This window comes from Diabrotica virgifera, chromosome 5 (assembly GCF_917563875.1).
Source record: "Diabrotica virgifera virgifera chromosome 5, PGI_DIABVI_V3a".
Classification (NCBI taxonomy): Eukaryota; Metazoa; Arthropoda; class Insecta; order Coleoptera; family Chrysomelidae; genus Diabrotica; species Diabrotica virgifera.
The window spans coordinates 256,460,808-256,478,399 of NC_065447.1; the positions used below are offsets into that span (position 1 = coordinate 256,460,808).

Below are 17,592 nucleotides of genomic sequence, written 5' to 3' on the forward strand. Positions count from 1 at the left end.
CCATTTTCTTCAGAATAGAAAGATTAGCATCAGGGATACGAAAAAATGTTTAAATATGAAATTGTAGGTAATTTAATTCCCAAGAACTGGGTTTGATAAAATTTGTTCTACGGCAAAAAATGAGTGAATCGTAAATGAATACATATATGTACCATCGAAAACATTAATTTTTTGGATATAAAATTAACACTTTCGATAGCGAATAAATCAAAAACTATTAATTTTGCCAAAAAAATGTATAGAACATTTTTTGCTTAGAATGAAAGTTTTTATTAACTTTTGCGGTTAATATATAATAAAAAATTTCCACCCCCGAGATGGGGTGGCAACCACCCCCATGGGAAAAGCGCCTGTCAGCATCATATAGATTTTGATCCATGGACTATCCACTACTTATTCACAAATTTTCAAGCAAATTGATCCATTCTGTAAAAATTGCGAGGTGAAAAGCTTTGGTTCCTGGACTATTGTTCTTCTATGCCAGTCGAAATGGCATCAAACCATTTCCCTCTTCCCTCTTGTTTTCTTCCCTTGTAAAACGTTGTTCCAACCATCTAACCCGCTGTGCCCTGATTTTCTGTATTATTTTGGGTCTCTTATACATCTCCATTAGCTCCTATTTTGTTCTGCGCCACTCTCCGTTAGCCTCGTTTATACCACTAAAAAATTTTCCCAAGATTTTCCTCTTCCAAATCTCTGACTTTTTTTCTTCTTTTTAATTCATTGTCCAAGTTTCACAAGCATACAACACCGTTGGTCTCACTGTTTTATACGTTAGAATCTTGGTTGTCATATAGGTACACGTTTTTTGCCTTCAACAGTGTGTTTAATGATTCTAGGTACTGCTTTGCTACTCTTCAACAACCGTTTATTTATTTCTCTTTCTTCGGCTCCTCCATTTGGCATTGTTACTCCAAGGTATTCAAATTCTGTTACCTTTTCAAATTTATACTCATTCTCTCTCTCTCTCTCTCTCTCTCTCTCTCTCTCTCTCTCTCTCTCTCTCTCTCTCTCTCTCTCTCTCTCTCTCTCATGCGTCGTTGTTAGAGAGATTCATTTATTTTCTTCTGCATTTTCCCTCGCATTTTCATATACATACTTGTTTTTTTCTTAATTTATAGTCAGGCCATATTTTAGAGCTTTTTCTTCAAATGTGGTGAACATTTTTCAAAGTTTTTTTTTTATTTAGAAAATACAGCCGCATCCACCTTAATGGTGATTAGCGGCGGCTACCGTATACAAAGTTAAATTTTATAAAATATTCCTATGAATTTTAGAAATTTTACAATATTGTCAAATGGTTAACAGTAACATTTATATCACTCGCGGTATTTCGACACTCATCTTTTTCTATATCGGCACATACAGCAATTTCACTCGCGCGCTGGTCAGCTTTTTCGTTGCCTGCGATTCCAATGATGGTATCCATTTTAAATATTATGTGGAAATATAAGTTTACTGGTTACCCTGAGATGACTCGCCCTCAGATTCAGAGACCTCGTTACCCAAGTGCCATAGGATTTTCTTTCCGAGAGTGATGATAAAACGTTTGGATGATCTGTCTTTCCAATTGTGTATAAATTTCAGTTAACATATATCGTGTAATCGCATTAGGTCGGAAGTAAAATCTTGAATAATTATATCAATAGGATTTTGCGCGCCACTAATACTGCTTATAAGAAGATTCAGTTGGTCAAAATTGAGGACAAATGCGGGTGAATGATTTTCGATAAAATTTTTGGCAGGTTCAAGGTTATACGATTTTGATGATTTCGTTGCTACATGCTCCTCGTTGCTTTTAATATTCTTGGCTTTAGGTTTAGATGAAAGTACAGTAAAGGGTTTTACTCTATGACTTTTGTTTGACATGTTGCTAACTTCTTGATTTTCTTCTATATTACGATTATTCAGATTATTTGTTAAGCTTTCTTGGATAGGAATTTGTTCGTTAGATAGGAATGTAGCTGTAGGTTGAGGCATAGTTTAGGGTGAGGAAGACGAGATAGGTTGACTGTTACTTGAACTTGCTATTGATTCCATTTTATCGGGAAATTTTGTGGCGATGTGTACAGACTTCTTGCAGGTATAACAGGCCATAGTTTCTTGAGATAAGAAAATTCGATGTGTTGTATTATCGAAGTCTAAAGTAAATGAGTCGGGTAAGGAGATATTGTGAGGACTAACGTATATTTATCTTCTGACGCTCAAAATATGATTGTATTCAGGAAGATTGGAACTGATTTTTAGAAAAGTGACTGGGGAGAGCAGATTAGGTCCTATTTTTGTAAATAATTAATTAACAAACTGTGTAGTATAGTGGAACATACGTTTGATAAAACGATACGTTCGGCTGGAGAAATCAGTCTTCTAGCTTGTACAGTATTATTCTCGATTTTTATTTGTCCGTACTTTTGCATAAATTCGTCCACCAGTTGTTTCCTTGAAAGGTACATACATATCCGATTGTTCGATAATCGAGACGAAAATATAATATTTTTTGGTTGAATTAGATTGCCCAACGGAATTAAGTAATCTTTCAGCTTCGTATTTTCTGTACTGAAGACAATAGCTTGAAACTTGGACGGAGAAAGTGTAGAAGTGGCTGATGAATAGGTTTTATTGGTATTTGTCTGCAGTTGTTGTACATGTTGAGAGTCAGAGAGACTCCGCATGTTAGGTTCCATTTTTAATTTTAACACGAGACATGTGTTCAAAACTATTACGGACCTGACCAGTAATTAAGCAGGTAATTAAAACAGTAACAAAACTGGAACGAATTGTACCTTATATCGTACTTTATTGGTGTTATTAAATAATAATTAACCAAAACTGGTTTATTACGTTATATTAAACAAAAATATTACGATCAATTCACTTACTGGTATCTACTAAAATTGTCACTTAACTATTTATAAATGAACTATTACTTTTTCTAAACAAAATTTGCAATTTTCTTGTGATCAGAAATAAACACGCCATTCGGTAGGCCCTTCAGGGCCGGACTATTTTTCAAAGTTCTATTCTTAAATGTGTTATCTTAAAAAGGTCATCTGCGAAACCTATGCACTGTTTTCTTCTGTTCAGAATCGTGCCGCTTGTCTGGAGGGGTCTGAATAATGGCTCCTCTAATAATTATCTTTTCTATTAGTACTTCTTCTTGATGTGGCTACAGGTACGTGATGAATGTTGGCGATCATCATGGCAATCTTTACGTTTTCTGCAGCAACGCGGAAAAGCTGCACAGATGTTGTGTTGAACCAGGTTCTGAGGTTCTTTAATCAGGATGTTCTTCTTCTTCCTGGCCTCAAGTACCTACTAGGTTGAATAAATCTGATGACAGAAGTTCTCTCTGTTTTAATCCTCTATCGACGTTAAACTGATTTGAAAAAAGTCAAAGTTTTTCAACCTAATAAAAATATTAAAAATATTTCTAAAAGATATTTAATTGAAAAACTTATAGGACCATTTTCCTGGCGACACCTCCATGGCTTCTAAAAATTGCAAGCCAGATGGATGCTGCAGTGAAGACAAGAGGGAATTCTAAAAGTTGCATTTCACAACCCCGTCTATAGCTTGGTCAATTCCAACGGAAAATGGACCTATATACGTTGACCGATAGCGTTATTATTATAATACCTGTGGTGCCTTCAACGTTTAATGTCTGACTAAATTATTCTTTATATGCGAAAAATTTGAATGAATTTTGAATTGATTAGTTTTTAAATAAGTACATTTACCAGTAACAGTAGTAACATAATTGTGGTAACCATAGTTTTACTTAGGTTGATATTTGTCAACTTGACAGTATCTAAGTCGTTATTTAAATTTAATGCCCAAGGGCGTTATATCGTACTTAACAGACTTCGAAATGTCATTATTTGTCAAATAATGTACCAGTAGGACATTAAAGTAAATAATAAAAACAATAAATATAATGAATACTAAATACTTATTTGTTTGTGAAAAATCTATTTCTTTGTGGCTTTTTTGTAATTAACTATTCTAATGAGGAAATAAGCCACAATTTACTTGAAAAAATAATTTTATTAAGGTTTCTACTTCCACGTCGGATGTCGTTGTCAAAATACAAAATGTTCATTATTATTATTTTATTTATTAAATATTATTTATTATTTATTTAAATATTATTTAATATTTATTTTTTTATTATTATTATTTATGCGTATTATTACCTGTAAATAATATTTCTTCTGATTGTTAATTGTAAAGGATAGAAAAATTACCTTTTATTTTATTTTCTTTTAGAATCAGCTGAGAGAAGTGGTCTACAAAAAACCAGAAAGGAAACGGAATATGTGGCTACGAAAAGCAAAAGAAAGGTTTACAAAGCAAATGTGACACATTTTTTTATAATATTTAGGAATGTCAGTAAATTACATTAAAAAATGTATGTAAAGATTTTTTGCAATAAAAATGTTTATATTTATCAAGGATGTATTATTTGGTATGACCACATATCGTCAGTGATGTGACAATACCTCCTATCTGTTTTTTTCAAGAGATTTGTAAGATAGACTAAAAACTTGTTTCGGCCACCTCCTGTTTTCATATATTTTTTGACTTGTTTTGCAGTAAATTCAACTATCTATTTACTACAAAAAAGTCAGAATACGTACGAAAACAGGAAGTGACCTTAAAAAATGTTTTTCGTCTCCTGCAAACCTCATGAAAAAACATATAGGAGGTATGGTCACATTACTGACGATATATTTCAGTGAATGTCTAAAAAATATACTGTGAATGTTCAAAGAACGTTCGTAGACATTCATGGAATGTTCTAACAAGACATTCAGTCTAAAAATATACTGTGAATGTCCAAAAAACATTCATGGAATGTTCCAACAAGACATTCAGTCTAAAAAATAGACTGTGAACGTCCAAAGAACATTCGTAGACATTCATGGAATGTTCCAACAGAACATTCTAAGAATATTTAAAATGCTGACACAGCACTTTCCTGGGACTTTCCAGGGACATTCGTGTGCATTTGGGGACATTCCAGGAATGTTTTCAATGTCCTGTGTGTACATTCTAGGAACATTCATGGAATGTTTTGTGTTATTAGGGTAGTTACTCTATAGGAGTAATACTAATAGAAAAATAAAAATGTATACCATTTTTATTCAGTTGCAATGTGAAGGCAAAACTGTCTTATTTTTCACTTAGTACAGAGAGCGCAAACCAGCACTCCAAATCACGATTTTCGCCTATTATTGGAGACATCATCAGAGAGGCGTAGGTTTGCTGTTCTCTGCCCCAAGTGACAAACCTCCGAGAGTTGTCCTCGCACTGCAACTGACGTTATGGAGTAGGTGCCTAGCGACATCTGCTAAAACCTTATTAGGTTGAAAAATTTTGACTTTCATTTAGCAGATGTCGCTAGGCACCTACCCCATAACGTCAGTTGCAGTGCGAGGACAACTCTCGGAGGTTTTTCACTTGGGGCAGAGAACAGCAAACCTACTGTAGGAATTACTGTACAAGTGAAAAATAAGACAGCTTTGCCTTTGCATTGCAACTGAATGAAAATGGTATACATTTTTATGACTTGAAAAACTTCCTTCTATCATGACTGTATTATTTAGCGTCATTTTAATTACCTAATCGTATCAGTTACTCTGGTATTCCTAATGATCTCATTGCTTCGTATAGTCCGTTTCGTGAGACGAAGTTGTAGGCCTGTTTAAAACGAATAGCAAGCATATGTAAACTTTTTTGTTCATAAATGCTGTTTTGTAGTAATTTTAGCATAAAAATTTGATCGGCTATTGTTCTTCCCTGTCTGAAACCAGCTTGGTATTCTCCTATTATCTCTGTTTCGTAGGTTTTTATTCTACTTCTTATAATTTTTGCCAATAGTTTATATTACCTATACAACTTCTAATAGTGCGATTCCTCTGTAATTTTCAAAGTTTTATCACCTTTCTTATGAATTGGGCAGATAAGTGCAGTGTTACATTGCTCTTGTATTTTTCATTTTTCCATATTTTTATAATAAGCTGCTATAAATATAAGCAGAACTCTTACAATTTCTTAATGTACAAACAGTATAATATCAGCAATTTCCTGTACCCAAAACAAAACCACTGCGTACATTTTTGTAGTAATAGTATTACACCAGGTCAAAGTTTATGTGAATAAATGGTGTAATGCTGATGATGACAACAATGGTGACGATCATACCAGAGAAACAAAGAAAACAACTAAAAAATGTTTAAATGTTGTGAAGTTTACCCTGTATATAGTTATCAAACAAATAATGTACTAATCGAAACGAAAACTTTTTGAATTGTTTTTCTTCAACCATACATCGTATGTATATTAAATGCGCAAATTTGATCAATTAATTTTGTTATTAGTAATTGACGCAATAAAAAGTTTGTTGACATTGTCTAGCTAGTAATTTGGTTATAAAATTGATATACGAGTAGGTACAATATAAAAGAATTTTTATCATTGAGTTGTAAAAAATAGTCTTAGGGTGCTAAATTAGATCTATACCACGGATGATGGAACACAAACGATGAAGGGATAAAGGAGTACCCCTGGTTAAGGTGGGCAAAATACCCGGACTCGCAGAAATAAATTTTTTTATGTTTTTTTCTGCGGTGAAATACGAACACCCAGCGCAATTATAGCCCACCGCCCCTCCCCTTTCCCCCAAAAACGTATTTTTTTTCTGAGGCCTGCAATCAATTTAAAAATTTCAAAAAATCCACACGTGTAGTTTGTTTATACAAAACTCGTCTATTTTTTTATAGACCCGTACCTACACTCAACGTACAACTTTTTTTTTCGAAAAAACGTGTAAATTTTTATGAGATGGCTACAGGTCTATTTTTTATTTTATGTATTTTATTAAAAAATCTATTTCTGTTTTTGTCCAAATTTTTCCGTAAGCTACCGTAAGGTTTACCTCCAAAAACCTGAAAAATTGGTATTTTAGCGGTTTTTGGGTATTTTTTTCATTTATAGACTTCAAAATAGATCAAGTCAAGGTTTTTTATAGGTTATATATATATATATAATTTAAAGTAAATGAGTCCGTTAGAACATTGAAAAATTCTGTGAAATACCTTTAAACCTCCAGAAAACAATGTTTTCTCAAAACGCTTAAAAACTTCGAAAAAATATGTTTTTTTCGGGGTGTAAAGGTGTTTTAACCAATTTTTCAATGTCCTAAAGGACTCATTTATTTAAAATTATATATAATCTATAAAGAAACCTTGGTTTTATCTATTTTGAAGTCTATAAAATAGGAAAAATACCCAAAAATCCCTAAAAACGAAGTGTTTCGGGTTTTTAGAGGAGGCGTACCTTTATATAAAAGTCTAAAAAAAACAGAAATACATTTGTGGATAAAATACACAAAATAAAAAAAAAATTAAACATGTAACCATCTCAAAAAAAAGTTACACGGTTTTTTTCGAAAAAAAAAATACAAGTTTTGTAAGAGCGCAAACTATGCGTGTATAAAAAATGGAATTATGAGGGTTGGGCGATTTTGAGATAGGTGAACCTATCTTAATGGGGGGCGGGGGGTACCCTTTAGTCTAAACGAAAAAATTATAGTCCTTTATAGAGACCTGAAATGTAGCAATAACAACCGCATTTTTTAAATTGAACACGTCAACTTTTTAATAAACAATTTAGTTTTTAATAAACATAAAACATTTTTTCACCTAAACTTTGATTTGGAAAAGATCCCAATTTGAAACCTAATACAAAATGCTTTACGTGTATTGAAATCATGTTATTTGACTGAACTATACAGGGTGTAACAAAAAGGCAGATCATATTCAATCATATAATATGTAATATGTATTCTGGGACCAAAAATAGTTCGATTGAATCTAACTTACTTTAGTACAAATGTGCACATAAAAAAAGTTGCAGCCCTTTACTTTGAAGTCAAAAATGAAAATCGATTTTTTCCAATATATCGAAAACTGTACGATTTTAGGGACCAAAGGGCTGTAACCTTTTTTATGTGCACATTTGTATTTGTACTAAGGTAACTTGGGTTCAATCGAACTATTCATGATTCTAGAATATGTGATTTAATTTATGACCTACCTTTTTGTTCAATCTACGTTCAATCCAAAGCCATAATAATGTACTAAAAACTATTAGACCAGGGCAGATCTGTGAAAAAAGGTCTATTTTTGGATGTGCGAGGTGGCATTCGGATTTTTGCAGATAAAGTTAGGTAACAACTTCAACAATAATAATTGACTTATGCCTCAAATATGCCCGGAACATTAATAAAAAAATTAAAGTTTTTAAAAATTTCGAAAAACATCGATTTTTTTCTACTTTCTTTGCTTATAACTTTAAAACGATTCATTTTGGAAAAAAGTCGTAGGGAAATAAAATAAAGATAATTAAATTTTGTATGATAAACGACTGGTTAAAAATGTCTTGAATTATTACTCTTTCTGCAAAATAGCAATAAATACAAAATAAGGGGGCAAAGTAAGCCTGTTTTTATTCCATTGTTTTTCTACCACTTTGGTTGCACTTAATACTTTCGTAATTCGCTTATAAAACCCTTACAACATTCTTAAATCGTTCACCAAATTTCATTAAAATCGACCTGATAGATTTTACAGAATAATTTTGCCATCTAATTTAAAAAAATAGTTCAAATTTTTTAAAAACTTTCTGAAGAAAAAGTAGACTATTTAGAAGTTTGCTAATTTTTTTACATATAAAGAAGTTCTTTACCTATCTAATACACTTTACAGAATTGAAATCGGATTATTTAAGCGGCCTCAGCACTGTTTTAAAGATACAGTATTTCTCATGATCATCTTTCAGTGCGTCACAGTTTTTCGATTTCTTTCTAACGCATTAAATTGTATGTGACAGAAAAAAAGGCACGTCGGTGATTACATTTCGTCGGTGACATTTTTATAACATTTCTTCTAGTTATTCTAGTTGTCGATAGATGGCGCCATAATAAAAAAATTATTTTTTTTAATTAGATAATAATATTACAAATATAATCTGTATAATTTATAAGACTATACAAATCAAAGAAAATACCATTTTATAAATGCAAGAAACACATTTGATTTGTTTTTATTCCAAATTGAAAATAAAATGTGACAACTGTCAGATTTAACTAAAATGTCATGTTAGAATAAATGTCATAAATGTGTATTATCACGGACTTACCCTTTTTCCTATCATTTGTTACGCACTGAAAAATGATCATGAAAAGGACAATATAAACAATTTTTTGGCTTATAAACAAATCAGTGAGAACGTTTGAGTTGGCATAAATTCATTTTCTCGAGAATAGGCGTCTCTGGAGATAAATCCCGAAACAGGTCGATTTTTATTTTGTAATTCTAATTTTTTGGTATATATATCATACTAGTGACGTCATCCATCTGGGCGTGATGATGTAATCTAAATATTGGAATTATTTTAATTCAAAAAAAATTTTTAATCCAAATCGAAAGCTCAATCGAAAGGTTATTCAATTTCATATTCACTAATATAAACATTAACATAACTATTTATACAGGGCTTGAACTAAAAAATTTTTTGGATTAAATTAGTTCCAATATTTAGATTACGTCATCACACCCAGATGGATGACGTCACTAGTATGATATTTATGCCAAAAAATTATAATTTAAAAATAAAAATCGATCTGTTTCGGGATTTATCTCCAGAGTCTCCCATTCTCAAGAAAATGAATTTATTCCAACTCAAACGTCCTCACTGTATTTGTTTATAAGCCAAAATATTGTTTATATCTTTAAAACAGTGCTGAGGCCGCTGAAATAATCCGATTTTAATTCTGTAAAGTGTATTAGATAGGAGAACCTCTTTGTATGTAAAAAAAATTAACAAACTTCTAAATGGTCTACTTTTTCTTCAAAAAGTTTTTAAAACATTTGAACTTTTTTAAAAAAATTTAGATTGCAAAATTATTATGCAAAATCTATTAGGTCAATTTTAATGAAATTTGGTGGACGGTTTAAGTATGCTGTAAGAATTTTCTATGTCAATTATGAAGGTTCTAAGTGCGACCAAAGTGGTTGAAAAACATTGAATAAAAACAGTCTTTTTTGCCCCCTTGTTTTCTATTTATTGCTATTTTGCAGGAAGGGTAATAATTTAAGACATTTTAAACCAGTCGTATATTATACAAAATTCAATTATCTTTATTTTCTTTCCCTACGACTTTGTTCCAAAATGAATCGTTTTAAAGTTATATGCAATGAAAGTAGAAAAAAATCGATATTTTTCGAAATTTTTAAATATTTAAATTTTTTTATTAATGTTCCCGGCATATTTGAGAAGGAGCATAAGTCAATTATAATTATTGAAGTTGTCACCCAAATTTATCTGCAAAAATCCGAATGCCACCTCTCACATCCACCTCAAAACATATCCGTCCTGGTCTATATGTTAAATTTTATTATTATAATAAATATATTTATTTAATCGAGATGTTAATAGAAAAATTGATCACTTCCGTATAAATATACAACTTTAAACTTTACATACGTTTTCCTTTGTAATTTTTCTTCCGTCTATGGTGTGTGGTTTTCTTATGCATTTTTGTGAACTTTCACTAAAGAACTACACAACTGTTTTGTTTTCGTTTATTATCTATACGCGCAATTTAAAATCCCCGATACGCGAATATTGTTTAAGTATTGTCAATCGAGTTGATACGAACTTACGAACCGACTGGAATAAAAATATAAACAACGCGAGACAGCTGGTTGTGGTTGCATATTGTTGTATGTAGTTGTAAAGAACTTTGGTTGTTCTCAATGCCGAAGATAATGTAACGGTAAATGAGAAAATTGACTGATATACACGTACATAAGTGTGGAGAGCGAATTAGCGAATAAGTAGTTCAATTAGGTCTACTCGAGAGGATGAATCAATCAAAGTATGATTTTTAATGAATAATATTACCTATGTAAATATGTAAAAACCGCAAAAACAGATCAAAATTAAAGTAAATAGATATAGTCCAGTCGACCCCACAAAATGCAAAAATGTTTGCCACACCTACCCCGGGTCTTCCCAAGGGAATAACCCCCTTATATGGGGGAAATGGAAAATATCAATTTACCAAGAATCTGTACGCTGTAGAAAAACCTTTCAGATATGAAATGTCATCATTCAATCTTCGATTGTCCACTCTTGGAAGATTTCCCATAATTTTCCATCTATTTCGATCTTGTGCCCAGGCCCGGCTTTAGATTTTGCCGCCCTGGGCAAGATCGGCAACCACCCCCCCCCCCCCCAAAGAAAAATAAAATTACGGATTTGATTTGCCAAACAGCTTGCCTCATGAGCAACTGTTTTATTGTTGTTTTTATTGACGGTGATTTCTACAAGAGCATCGTAGATTTCTTCAATTTGGTATCTGATGGGGGTAATTGCATCAATTCTACTTTTCCATCTAGTTTCGTAGTTTGTAGTTTCATTGAAACCACGAAGGTTTCAATGTCAGGCTAATAATATGATTTCAACGATGAATAGATGTTGCAAAAGTTGTCAATTTTTGTCACTAGCATTCATTTTCAAAATTCTGTTTTGAACTCCTAAGTTCTTCCCTTTCATGTTTGCCCCATTATCATACCCTTGCTTTCTCATATCTTCCAAACGTATTCCCAGTTCATTCAGTTTTTGCAAAATAACTTCTGTAATCCCAAGCCAGTGGTTTACAACCACTGTGCCAGTACAGGCACAAATGCAAGAAAATGTTCTGCAATTTTAACGCTTTGTGAACAGGAACCTAAATTGTGAGTGTCTGAATTTAGAACTTTTTGTGTTTCTTCGTCTATGGTTTTACCCGATTCTAGTCTAATTGTTTGCTCTACCCACTGTCGCTGTGACTGTAGATGAGCTGGAGACTTAGCGTAGCTGGACAAAGCTTCAGCCATATGTTTCAAATTATTTCTCCATTTTCAGTAAATTTAATTTTGACATTAGAAAATATTTTACAGAAAACAATACACAGAATTGTTTGTCAGAATAAATTAACGACTTTCTCTCAACATTTTCACCATTGCACATTTTGTAACTGTACTAGTTAGTTGTTTATGTTATCTGTTATAATTTATTATCTGTTATCAACCTATGATATGCTATTTGTTATGATTTGTTATCTGTTAATCTATGATTATTATTTCTTCAATTTAAAAAATTGGCTGTCCTCTAAAATTTCGAAACCGGTAGAGGTGCTTGCTGCACTCTCTGATTTGACTAGAATATGGTTCGGCTGTATTTTCGTTTTGCAACGAAATTGAAAATGGTTATTCATTTTTGATTTACATTTACTCTGATTGGAGTACGAAGGGAACCATTCTCGTTGGAACTTTACCGCGCTGAGCAGATGGTCTCATCTTCCTTAGTCTCAGCATCCGTATGGCTTGCATATTGTAGAAGCCTCGGAGGTGTAACCAGAGAAGGTTCCCATTGTTTTCATTCTGGTGGGGTGTAGAATAGCATTATGTTGTTTTATATGCCATTAGAGTGAAAACTTTGTCTTGTTGTAGCAGTTGCCGCTAGGGCATCTATGCCATTTCGTTCGTTGTAATCCGGGACTGCACGCTGGGGTTTGTTTTGGTTGGATCAGTGAGAGCAGCATATGTGCCTCCTGATGAGAGACTAATAAGTTTCGTTTCGAAACCGGTAGAGGTGCTTGCTGCACTCTCTGATTGGACTAGAATATGGTTCGGCTGCATTTTCGTTTTGCAACGAAATTGAAAATGGTTATTCATTTTTTATTTACACTTTATTGTCTTTTGACAGGTTGTTGAGGAGATCTTTGGAGTTCCTCACCAGTTTTGATTTCGTGGGTAGGTTGTTTACTGCCAGAATAGCTGCTTGGCTATCTGTGTAAATGTTGATTCTCTTAGCTTTAGGGTCACCATCTATAATTTCATTAATAAGAGCCACCAAAGCAAAAACTTCAGCCTGGAATACAGTTGTATATTGACCTAGGCTGTAGGATTTGACCATGGGCAATTTTAGATCCATCAGGGAACCATTTATTAAGTCCCCATTAATATTTGGGACTTTTTCTTCTCTAGATGGTATAATTGAGTTCTCCTCAGTGAAGATTAGTTCTGGTATCATCATATCTGAGTTCATCATAAAGATGGATTCTTCAAGTATAGTCTTAGTAGCGTTTGTTGGCTATTCAATTCATAAGTCTGCCTCCAAGTATTTTTTGCTCTAAGTCTCAGGATGGTCATAAGACATAAAGGCTACCGCCGAAATACCTATATAATTTCAGCCGAGGGAGACCTGTGATAGCCTCTAATGAAGCCGTCCATGTACTTCTTAAGGCTCCTGTTATATATACTGGAACTGCAGACTCGTCTGTACCTGTTGCATCCTTCACCCAGTTATTTTCCCATAAAACTCCCCTCTGACATAGATTTACTAAGAATCTGTGCGCCGTAGAAAAAATATTTCAAACAAGAACCATAGAGATAATTTTGAACAAAAATGTTTATATACCTTCTATAGAATGTTCTTTAAGAAACAATGCTTAAAACGACCGGCGATTTTGAATGTCATAGCGTAGCAAAAATATTTCAAATAAGAAACATAGAGATAATTTTAAACAAAAATGTTTACGTACCTTCTATAGAATGTTCTTCAAGAAACAGTGCTTGAAACGATCGGCGATTTTGAAAGTCATAGCGTAGAAAAAATATTTCAAATAAGAAACAGATAATTTTGAACAAAAATGTTTATGTACCTTCTACAGAACGTTCTTTAAGAAACAATGCTTGAAACGACCGGCGATTTTAAATGTCAGTTACGCGCGCGATATCAATATTTTAAATAAAATTTGTATTAATCAGAGTCTCATATCAACAAAAATCAAAATACGAAATCAAAAAGGAGAAGAATACAGCTTCCTTATGCAATTTTTGTCTTTTGGCTCAAATGAAAACAGTTTCTATCAAGCTGTTAAATAAATAAACGTTGCAAGATAGATTTTTAAGATCTGAACGGATTAGGGCTTCTATCGTCAAAGTATTTCTTGAGCCAGGGTACAGAAAACAACCAGTACAGCTGTTTTCTCAGATGAATTTTTGTGGGTTCCTTCGATAGTGGTATATTTTCATAGGTAGAGGTTCAATTTTATTATGTAATGATTCAAAAACTGCTAGTACTTCAATATGAATGTATTATGTTACTACAAAAACATTATCGAATGGTATGTCGATGTTAACAAGTGGTTGAAATCATTTATTTGCTCTGAATCGCAATGAAAACGTATAGCTTACAGTTTTGAAATCGTGTGTGCTCTGAGATCGACCTTCTCGGTCGGCGGTTGAAATTATAAGAGGTCTAGTTTTAGGTGTGCAGGGGTCTCGTAGGTGCAAAGTTAACCAAACAGGTCAAGTAGTGGCGCTCCGAGGGGAAAGAGGTATGAGCGTTATTGCCAAGATAAGATGGTTAATTAAATTCAAACAAGATCCATATTTCCAAATCATCTGACATATCAATATATATGCCTTAAAAGAAAAACCTTTAATCAGTGTTTTGCCAGTGTTGACTTACAGAGCGGAAACGTTCACCATGACAAGGAAAGTAGTGCAAAAGATCCGTGCGTCTCAAAGAGCGATAGGGCGTGTTATGTTGGACGTTTCACTATGAAACAAGATCTCAAACCGCCAGCTACGAGAAAGATCAGGAGTGGCTGATGCAGTAGAGAGAATAGCAACACTGAAATGGAACTGGCCAGCGAATGACAGATAACAGACGGACAAAGCGGATACCGGAATGAATAGAGACCAAGAGATGAAGCATACTGAAGCCAGACATCGTCCACCAACACGTTGTGCTGATTTGAAAACATTGTCATAGGAATTTGATGCAAGGGGCACAAGCAGGCCCGGCCCCAGGGGTGGGCGAAGTGGGCGGCTGCCCATCATTTACTCTGATTGGAGTACGAAGGGAACCATTCTCGTTGGAACTTTACCGCGCTGAGCAGATGGGACGTGAATTGTAAGTTGTAGAATTCCCTCATCTTCCTTATTCTCAGCATCCGTATGGCTTGCATATTGTAGAAGCCTCGGAGGTGTAACCAGAGAAGGCTCCCATTGTTTTCATTCTGGTGGGGTGTAGAATAGCATTATGTTGTTTTATATGCCATTTCTTCCTTAAAAGTCACTTAAGAGCAAATCCAGACTAAAAAAGTAATGAATATTGATAAAAAACTCATGAACAATTTGATAAACCTCAATACACGAGATATCAAAACAGTCACTGAAATGATGACTGGACACTGCCGTTTAAGAAACCACCTATAAAAACTAGGTAAGGTTAATGAACCATGTTACAGAAAGTGTGAAATGGAAGAAGAGACCGCCATACAAATACTATGCCATTGCAATGTGCTAAGTGAAATAAGGCACGAATTCACTGGTCAACTAAGGGTCAACTGAGGTTTGAAGCAAAAGACAAACTACCAATAAGAAACCTGTTAACCTTCGTTGAGGCCACAGAACTTATCAGAGTTTAAGAAAAAAGGTACCTATAGTACAAAGGCCTTATGACCAAGTGCCAGAGACTAGAGTGTCTTGCTTCATTTAGTAAGAAGATATAAGTATAATAACTAATAACCTAGTGGACGAATGTAATTAAATAATTATAAATATTTAACCATCGGTTTTTACACACAGAAATTTAAAATCCTTTACAGAGAAAATGTTGAATGTGACCTCCTTTGTTTATATATTTCAATCATACTCTTGCAAAACCAAAACCGTTTAGCTATTTCGTCATTAATTATTTCTAATGGCATCCAGTATTTAACTAACTAGTTTATCAGCGCTCGTAATCTATTTGATTTGATAAACCAATGTCACCCACTAGTTTTTGATAAAAAATGTATTGTGCTTATTGTGTGTGAGTATATACATGTTACAATTATATTATTATCAATAATAATAACTGATTACGAAAACCATATCCAACAATACTAATTTAAATACTTCCTTTCTAGATTATGTGTTTTATTTAGGTAATACAATGCATAATTAGATCAGTAAGGATCTGTTTTTAGGTGGATGTGAGAGGTGGCATTCAGATTTTTGCGGATAAAGTTAGGTGATAACTTCGTTAATAATAATTGATTTCCTCCTTCTCGAATATGCCCGAAACATTAATAAAAAAAATAAAATATTTAAAAATTTCAAAAAATTTCGTTTTTTTTCTACTTTTTTTGCTTATAACTTTAAAACGATTCATTTTGGAACAAAGTCCTATAGGAATAAAACAAAGATCATTAAATTTTCTATCAGATTCGATTGGTTAAAAATGTCTTAATTTATCACCCTTGCTGCAAAATAGCAATAAATATAAAATAAGGGGGCAAAACAAGCCTGTCCTTATTCAATTATTTTCCATCACTTAGGTTACACTTGGAACCTTTCTAATTCGCTTAGAAAATTTTTGTAATGTGCTAAAACCGTATACCAAATTTTATTAAAATTGACTTACTAGATTTTGAATAATAATTTTGCAATCTAAACTTTTTTAAAAAATTAAAATTTTTTAAAATCTTGCACAACAAAAACTAGAATATACAAAGATTTGTCAATTTTTTTACATATAAAAAAGCACTCCACCTATCTAATGCACTTTACAGAATTGAAATCTGATTGTTTAAGCAGCCTCAGCAATGTTTTAAAGTTATAACCAATTTTTTGGCTTATAAACAAATTAGTCCTGTGGCCAGGAGGGGGTGCTACGGGCTCCTTTATTTAGATGCAGTTACCCAAGTTTTTTATGTATTTTTTGACCCGTAGAACACGATTTTTTTGGGTAACAGTTGATCCGGATGTCGATAAGATTGTTATAAACAAAAAATTTGAGGAATTACATAACATCGATTTTTCGCAAAATAAAACATTTTTTTGTATTTCTTGGGTAATTCTAAGCAAAAAATGTTCTTACAAGTTTTTTCGTAGGATGCATAGTTTTCGAGATAAACGCAGTGGAACTTTCAGAAATTAAAAAAATTGCAATTTTTGAACGCGAATAACTTTTGATTAAAAAATAAAATAGCAATTCTGCTGACAGCATTTGAAAGTTTATGTAAAATTATACTGGTTTTAATTATTTGCATTGATAAAAATTAATTTTTTTATTATTAAACAAAGCTATTTTAGGCTATTGATTATATTCAAAATAAGATAGCTAAAAGGAACTACAACGTTAACGGGGTTTTATTATTTGATATGGTCAATGGACATCTATATATGAAAAAACCGCGGAGTGCTACCATTTAAAGGGGTGCGTTTTTGAGAAATGGGTGAATTAGTCCCTGGGCACAGGTTACATTAGGGTGAGTTCTATGCACTTTTGATACAAATACGTCTACATAAAAATTGTTCCTGGTTAAATTTCCTATCTAAATGTAACTTTTTAAAGTCAAAGATACTTTTTTTTACAAAAATATATTCAAAAGAAAAAGCACAAAGAAACCCAAAAGAAAGAAATTTTGTTTTTTGTCCCATAACTTTTGTCCACGGGGATATAGGTATAGACATTGCTTCACAG

The 17,592-nt window shown here is 32.9% G+C and overlaps 1 protein-coding gene across 3 annotated transcripts in view; it reads right to left on the reverse strand.

Annotated features, from left to right (window-relative positions):
• LOC114326133 (fatty acid hydroxylase domain-containing protein 2) overlaps nucleotides 1-17,592 on the reverse strand; it is a 97,442-nt gene that overhangs the window by 62,845 nt on the left and 17,005 nt on the right. Inside the window, exon 1 of one of the 3 annotated variants that reach the window (XM_028274376.2) lies at nucleotides 10,549-10,872. The exons of the other annotated variants lie outside the window; for them this stretch is intronic. Coding sequence (XP_028130177.1) covers nucleotides 10,549-10,600 — 52 coding nt within the window. The 5' untranslated portion in view covers nucleotides 10,601-10,872. Of the gene's footprint in view, nucleotides 1-10,548; nucleotides 10,873-17,592 lie in introns of those variants that run through there. 3 annotated transcript variants of the gene reach the window in all.